At 33.5% G+C, this 8,613-nt stretch overlaps 1 protein-coding gene across 1 annotated transcript; it reads right to left on the bottom strand.

Moving 5' to 3' along the window:
* Positions 1 to 844: 844 nt before the first annotated feature.
* Positions 845 to 2,072, bottom strand: LOC144543817 (LOB domain-containing protein 29-like). Its single transcript, XM_078292228.1, has 2 exons — positions 1,736 to 2,072; positions 845 to 1,347 (listed from the first exon to the last, which is right to left on the bottom strand). The coding sequence occupies exons 1-2, from the start codon at positions 2,012 to 2,014 to the stop codon at positions 1,021 to 1,023; spliced, it is 606 nt and encodes a 201-aa protein (XP_078148354.1). The 5' UTR covers positions 2,015 to 2,072; the 3' UTR covers positions 845 to 1,020.
* Between the last annotated feature and the right edge of the window lie 6,541 nt (positions 2,073 to 8,613).

Here is an 8,613-nt window from a genome sequence, read left to right on the forward strand (position 1 = left end):
ACATTAATGTGATCAAGTACAATCAATTGCTTGCTAAAAGGCAATGCTGACATTATCACACTTAAAATCTTAAATAGTAATTAGTTAAAGTACCTTTTTATTATAAAAAATGTGTACATTTTTGTTGTGGTTCCCTCAATTTGCTCACAAGCGTAAGAACTGTTATTTTCTTCTTCTAAAATAAATAGCATGGAAACGCGGTTCACAAAACCAGACTAAAAAAAAAAGACACTGATTTCATCTAGATATCTCTCAATGGTGAATGGTACCGGACAGCCATACCAGCTCCTTCACATACTAGGAAGTGAATATCTTCTCAGTTTCCACATAACCACCATCATGGCCATCATGAATACTCAACCAATACCAACTGGTACACAACTGTTTGCCAGAAAAATCATAACTTGGAAAGATAGACTTAACACTTCTAACACTTGTATACACAAGTTCTAAGCAACTTTTACAAGAAGGACCTTGAGGAATATAAAATATCGTACAGGTCCCAAGCTAATGAAAGTTTCTTTGTTTTAGGCATAATAAATAGCCGGGCTGAATTTGGGAGCGTTATTTCCAAATGTAAGATGTTTTGAGAGGATATTACTGACAACTAGAAGTTTAGGGAATGTCAAATGTGGTGCCTTGGTCTTAAATTACTTTTGTTTTGTTCAGTTAAAATAATAATAAAAATCATTGTAAAGTTTTCTATTTACATAATTTCTTTTCCAACGGTCCATGGAGAAATAATGCTCAAAATAGCTTCGGAGGTTCCTGTAGTTTCGGTCCAAATTGAATGGGACAGGGTTCCTGACAAATAGGATCCTTGTTCAATCATATAAACCTAATATTTAAGTGGTAAATCAATCGATTACAGTGCTACATTATTGTTCAATCATATAGCATTCTCTTAATACTCAATTGGTTCACATAGAAATTAGATTAAATGGATTAATTATGTAAAAGCCTATCAATCTCTTACATAAGAAAAGCTTAGTAGCAAAATTTCTGCAACTCAATTTTGATTTATTGCATCATGAATTCGTTACTATGGCCGTTGAGATACGCAAATGCGACTGATTGGAGGTCACCCATGTCAAATGAGTCGGTGTCGCCATAACTCTGACAAGACTGATCCATAGAACTAGAGCTAGAGCTGGTAAAGCCGTTCTCGTAGAAAGGCATGTCATGATGATTTATTGAAGAGCTGGAATAATGTCCAAAAGGAGGAAATTTGGATGTAAAGTTATAGTCATTTTGAGTTGGTGAAGTAGAGGAAGAGTTGGAACCATTGCTGTAGCCTTGTGCTGCTTGGCCTTTCAGAGATGCTAGTTGTGCTTGTAAATTTACTACCTGTAGAAAAATAAAATATGTACATGATGAAAAGCAATGACTGGTTTTATTTTATTTTATTTTATTTTTTTTGGTGGTGCATGTAGGGTCCCAATTATAAATAACATGAAAATTTAGACCAAATTTAACTTGTTTCCGGGATTTATGGACTGTGCCTAATAAAAGGTGGGCCCCAAGGAACTAATAAATAAAACTGCAGGAATCTCTTTCAACTACAAAAATGAAACCATAATGATATAAAAAAAGTGAAATGAAATCATAAACACTTTTGGAGCACACTTATGTCGGTATAATATAAATTGTAAATATTCAAATTATGACAAGTTATAAGTGAATCAGAATATCCTTATAATATAAAGTTTAATGTTTTAATAAAATTCATGCTAACCTGTTGTTGAAGCGCGAAGATGTGTGACACGCAACCGTATATAGGATCCTGCACCCTGGCTTGTGCCTCGTAAGATATCGTCATGGCAGCCTCCGGCCTATCAGTCACTGGCAGGTGGGCCAGCAATTTCGACACATTACTCGCCCCGAACACTTTATGTATAGCTGCAAACTGAACCGCACCTTGCTCATGGCAGAAATATGGTGCGAAAACACATCCTCGCGCACATTTTCTTCTCAAAAATTTGCATGCTCCACATGGAGATCCAGTTCCTGTCATTTCTTCTTCTTAATTAGGGTTTGTTGCTGTTTTCTTTTGCTTGTGGCAGTGTAGAATTTTACAGATTACGTGTTGAAACATTTTGGTCAAGCTCTAAGGTATATATAGGAGAGGATGATTTAGGTTTTTTTTGAATAATTAATAGTTGATTGTCTCCCTAATGGAGTACATCTTGCCATTTTTCAAAGAGTTGGTTTGCCACGTAGGCTTACAGTTTTATTATCTCTTTTTTTTTTTTCATACGTACTAGTTAGCTATTCAATTAATTAGATTAAAATGCATGGGACCTCCAAAGACCAGGTATTCATATAAAAACTGTAGCAGTACTGGAGCTAGCCCAACTAATTTTGCTTGATTGAGATATCCATGTTAAAAAAAAGTTATCAATCGCTTGTTTTAATTTAAGCTTTTGTTTTTTCCTTAATGAATAAATTAGCTTGGGTTTCAATTGAAAGAAGATAAGAAAAGTATTATTAATATTACAAGTGTAATATGAAAACAATAATTTAATTTCTAGTTTCAAATTTGAGATATGTTTAGGAAGATGCTTGCCTTTAAGTTGCTATTGATGGTGTTCGTTTTGAATTTTAATAGAAACTTGGGTACGGAAGGAAATTTTTTATAGGAATGGAACATCAATCTAAATAAAAAATTTATAATTTTCTTTTCCCAATTTATTACTAATTATCATAATTGGTGGTCTTTATGTGTCTTAAATTAAAGTAGAAAAATCGTATAAAAAATCCGTCCATGTGTAGATCTCGGCCCGCGCCAAGGCGAAGCACCCACCAATATACACAAGTGTTTATATGTGTTTATACTTTATATCTTAATTACTATATGAAAAATGTATTATGAGTTGTAAATGGAATATGGTAGCTTGACTTCCACATTTCTCATAAAATAAATATGTATTATGAGTTGGAAGTTCAACATGGAACTAAAAAATTGAAATTGAGAGATTAAACAATTTATTGTAGTGTAATTTTATTTTACAAGAGAGGCTAAAAAATATAATTACTAGTAATAATTATAAATTTGAAGGGAAAAAATGTAAAATTTAAATTTATAGGGACATGTTCAACATACAATCTTACACATATATAGATACTATACTTGATGTTTTTTTTTTTTTGATTTTTTTTTTTTTTGATTGTAAGCCCTTAGGCAATTTTATTAAACATCAGAGCAAATTACAAGTTTGTTCTAGCGTAGATATTCCTATTACACAGAGACAATATTCTATACACTGAACTACTTGTAAAATCTCTCACTGCTAAAAACTAAAGAGAAGAGGAAAAGTAAAACCAGTAGTTGCGAAAAAGTTCAGTTCGCGCCATATTAGCAAGTCAATGGGCCTGTTCATTCTCTTCTCTTGATATGCAACCGTAGCAGTAGAGCGAGTGCGACTACACCGTGTCAACACCGCCTAGAAGAATGCGCACCCAAGAGGCACTGAATCATACTGGACCAGGAACTAAATCGATCGGACCAAGACAGTCACCACTTCAGCTGAGGAGGCATTGAATCAAACTAGACCGGAAACTAAGTCGATCGGACCAGGACAGTCACCTCACAGGGGTCACAACAGTGAAAAGGGACAGAAGGAGAGGAGGGGAGGAAGGAGGAAGAAGAAAACATATCATTATTATCATCATCATCGTCTACAACCACAACAACACGTACCTTATTCATATATAGTTGTATAGATACTACAGCGGGTGAAGCGAATTTACAGCACCCTCTGTCGAACCCGGAAAATCAAAGTGGATCGATAAGCGATGACCAGATCCGTTAAACGGAAGCACCTGCTCGGTTGGAGTAAGTCGAAATGAATCGGTGAGCAGTGGCTAGATCCGTTGGACGGAAGCACCTGCTTAAACGTGAGACGGAGCATTAAGTAGCGAGCCTGAAGCGAGTCGAAATAAACCGGGCTGACGAGAGGAGGGATAGAAATGACGTGGCGGGGCAGAAACAAGATGCGTACGGCTGACTCTCAAAACTGCTGCTTTAAAATTTCGCTAATCTTTTGAAGCGGAGGTTACAAGAGAAGCGGAGCTTACGAGGGAAACTCCCGTCAGAAGGACTCCATATTATTTTTTTATACTTGATGTTTTTATCTATAGTTATATGTTGTTTAATCTAGTATCATATTAAAAAAAAAATGGCAATAATAATGTTATTGACTATTGTTCTTTTGATATAACTTTTTAACTAATTGTGTAGATAATGAATGTCACAATGTGTATATATACACACACACACATATGGTGTTCTCTTGTTGATAAAAAAAGTTACCTTAGGTGTTTATATTTGTACAATCTTGTGGTTACCGTCAATTAGAAATCAACATTAAAGAAAGATAAAAAAATTGTCTTTAATCTAGTTGCAAAGATACATGACTTCTATGTGAAAGATTATGGATTAAAAATCTACAAAGTAGGAAAATTCTCTATATTAATTTATAGAGATTTAAAATGTATTGAATGGCTTGACCTCCAATCAATATTTAAAAAAAAAACATTAAAGAAAGATAATGTATCATAGGAATTGTGCAAGTATGTTATACTTTAATTTGTACATCCACTAATTTACAAACTTTAAGTGCAACCCTTCATTAAATTTAGAAGAAAATGATAAAAAGAGCGGTGTATAAAGTTTTGGATAGAAATGATTTCAGAGGCGCTGTATCGAAAGATGAGAGGCAGGACATTAATTTTTAAAACTAAAAGTCGCTAAAAAGGAATGTAAAATGAAAATTAAAGATCCCTGATTAATAAAAAAAAAACAGAGAGAAAGTTTGATCGGGATATTTATGCACAGTTTTAGAGAATGTTTGGGATACGAGGGAACTCGGATCAGGTAATTAAAGTATTTAACAGGTTCAGATTAGATCCGAAATATTTAATTTAAATTTGCACGAATTTTAAAGCGAATTTCTTATATTTTAAATAGGTCCGAATTTTTTTTATTCGGTTTTGACCAACCCGAAACGGCCAGATATCGCACTACATTTAATTTTTATAAAGTGTTTTTTTTATTTGAATTTGAAACTCATAACCTTAACCTTCCACACATGATAGATTGCTATTTGCTACATTGACTAAATGTTAGTTTTCGAATTGCACTATAATTGTTTAAATGAATGCAGTTTAAGTTACAATAGTTTGTTTTTGGAAATAAGATAGGAGTTAAGTTTCTAATATATTTTTTTGAATGTTAATGGCTTTAAATGTCTAGCAACAATTCTATTGATAAAATAACATATTTACAACAAGTCAAATAATTTTAATTTCTAGATCTACTTTTTTTAAAACCTTCACAGAAGCTGCGAAGTCGTAAGGGGAAATCGAACTCTCGACCTTTGGGATACAACAATCCTAGGACTTTTTCCTAGCCAATTGTGCTACCTCACCTTTTTTCTAGATCTACTTTTTTATTCTCACAAAATATGCTAAACTATCATAAACTTCTAATCCTACTTATATACACTCTTAATCACTTTAATACCTTGATCCCATCTCTCTCCACAACCAGTTCCGCTTTTTTCGATCGCCGCCACGTTTCGATGACCGGATCTGCTCACCGTCGCGCTCTGATCGAGATGACTAGAAATTCTACACTCCGAGCTCCTACTATATTGCGCTCTCGGCTCTGGTCCCTCCTATCTCTCTCATTCTCCTCTCCGCTCTTAAAGGTTGTGCCAAAAAAGAGAAAAGTGTTGTGTCAAAGGATGAGACCTAGAAGAGGTGGGAGGGACGGACTAGGGAGGGGTTGGCTATGCTAAGATTTGAGTTTTGGAATCATCCAAAAAATCGTTATGAAAAAAAGAGCGAAGAGTTTGCTATATGGACCTCCTTTGCAAATTTAATCTTTCCTAATATTTTATTTTGTTGATTTATTTTTATTATTTTGTTGATAAATTAAAAATAAGATACAATCAAAGAGTAAAAAAAACATGAAATTGCATGGTAGGTATTGAGCAGAAAGTAAAAATAAAATAAAAGTTACATCTCTTGTAATACTTGACTAGCCAATTTAAAAATAGAATAAAAATTGTGAAAGCAACAGTGAAGTTATAATTTGCATGGAATGATAGAGAGAGAGAGAAGAGACATTCATTGGGTGTGTTTGGATGAATCAAGGAATAACTCGGAATAGCTGCTAACTCAATATTTTATAGGAATAGCAAAATAGCAGTTAACCCGAGCTATTCCTTTGTTGAGAATAGTGTTTTTTTTTTTTTCATTCAAACGTGTTGTGTTGAGAATAGCTCGTCAGAAATAGCAGTTATTCTTGAGTTAGCGCTATTTCTTATTATTGTCTTTACGTCATATTTGCAGAGGTAGCAAATGCTTGAAAGAGATCATCCACATTTTATCAAGTTGTTAGTTGTTAAAATATTATTATGGATTGCTAACCATGCAGAGATTTGCATGATAGGTGATTTTCGCACCTTCCAAATTAATGTTTCAATCTTAGTGCATGTGTGAACTCCTTTCTGGATGGTGTAAAAAGAATTAGAATTGAATGATCTGAGTGAATTGAGATTCCAAGTGATCATGTTAGCTGTTGAGTTAAGAATAAGGATCCTATAAGAAATAAGATGCAATGTACAACAAGAATGAGACACTTTTTGCGAGGATAAAAAAGTAACTTTTCGCAACGGAGTATTGTTATTGTTAAGTTTTTTTCTTTTCGCGACGGTACTTTTTGCGAGGGAGTACCATCATAAATGCATTTTAAATACCAATTAATTAGTATCTTAATACAAGTGTCTACTTTGTTGTGTTAACCAACAAAGTAGACACTTTTAAATACCAATTAACTACTTTGTTGTGTTAACGGAGAATTCCGCTCTTGCTCTGCTTTAAAGGTCAGATTCAGTCTTGTATTAAGATACTAATTAATTATCTTGAGAAATTAAGAGCTTGATGTAGAATCAAAATCTTGGCAGAGGGAGGAGTAAAGATTAGGGTGTCCGTATTTTAAATACCATGACCTCAATTGTCAATTGTGATGTCAGAATAAAATTAATTATATGGTCATTTTCATAATGAAAGGCAATATTTGAAAAGAATACTAATATAATGTACGTCAATCATCACATAAATGGTGTTATTTTGAGTTGCAATAATTGATTGTTTTTAATTCTTTTTTTTTATTATTTAGGTCATCGTCAATTTAATTTTTCAACATAATTAACTTAATTTGAATGAACTTTTGCGAAACAAAAATTAGTTATTACTCTATGCCTTTTTTTTCCCCTTTTTTTTGTTGGTTTTAACGCCCGTAGGCATAGTCTAAATTGTTTTTTTTTTATTATAGCCCGTAGGCAACGCACACGCATTTTTTCCTGCTTTTAGCAGGGTTCGAACCCACATTTTTCCGTAGGAGAGTGGGGTGCCCTAACCAACTACATAGGCAGCGGTGATCATAATCTAAATTGCGATAACTTGTCGGGCTTTTACAGCAAATAGGATATAATACAGGGTCTTTTTGGGGAAAAACCTGAGAGAGTGTTTGTGTTCTGAAAAGCTAGTCAAGCTTAGCTGGGTTCATTTCTCCCTGGATAGCATTAAATAAATGTGTCTGGATAAAAAGCTAAATAATGATAACTATGATTTTGGTCAGCCGTACAGTGACCACTAACCATTAAGGCATTAAGCATTTGTCTAAGGGTGGGATCTGTCTGGGGACACAGCTAATGGCAACTCAACTCAAAAGCCTTCAAACTGCTAATGGAGAATAATTTTTTTTTTTTTTTTTTTGAAATACTGATAGAGGCTAATGGAGAATAATTAGCTGCCGAAATATATGCATGCTTTCGCCCGTGCTTGTTTGACTTTCACATAAGCAAAGAGAGAGAGAGAGATGTAAAATTGAGAAAGAGGAGGTAGTATAGTTGGCTAGAAAAGTTCGATTCTCTTTCATGACTTCGCAGTCTCTACGAAGGTTTTCAAAAAAAAAAAAAAATGTAAAATTAGTTAGTAATTGGTGATTTCATTGGGCTCGATTTAAATTTATAGGTGAACTATTTATTGTAATTTTTACTTTTTACAATGAAAAAGTGAAACTTTTTACAATGTAATATATTTTATGTTATTCTATTCCATTCACATAAAAACCATACTAAGGACATGTCTTACTGGTACCATGCATCATTGGTACCGGTCTACAACAATAATAACATTCACAATTATCCATAAGAGATATTATAGAAAAATATCTACACATAGCAACCACAAAAGAACAACATTTATAGAACCACTGCAACAAAGAAACAAAGAACTAGAATTAAGCATAAAAACCCCTAAAACCAAGATAATCACAACAACACTAAACATCTTCAAGGAGTACCATCTCGGTAATCAGATCTATCACCTGTACCAAACATAAAGATTGTATATGAGATTAGAAATAGCATCATACATTTGATTCATACACCAAAAATGAGCAACTTTGTATTATCTTTTATCATTACTGAAAACTTTTAAAACTTGGTCGGTGGTCATAGTGCAGCCATTTGCCTTGTGGCGTCCTGTTAAATATCATGTTTTTCACCTTTTTTTTTTGTTGTTATTAACTTAAATGGATTG

This window comes from Carex rostrata, chromosome 25, assembly GCF_964058835.1.
Source record: "Carex rostrata chromosome 25, lpCarRost1.2, whole genome shotgun sequence".
NCBI lineage: Eukaryota > Viridiplantae > Streptophyta > Magnoliopsida > Poales > Cyperaceae > Carex > Carex rostrata.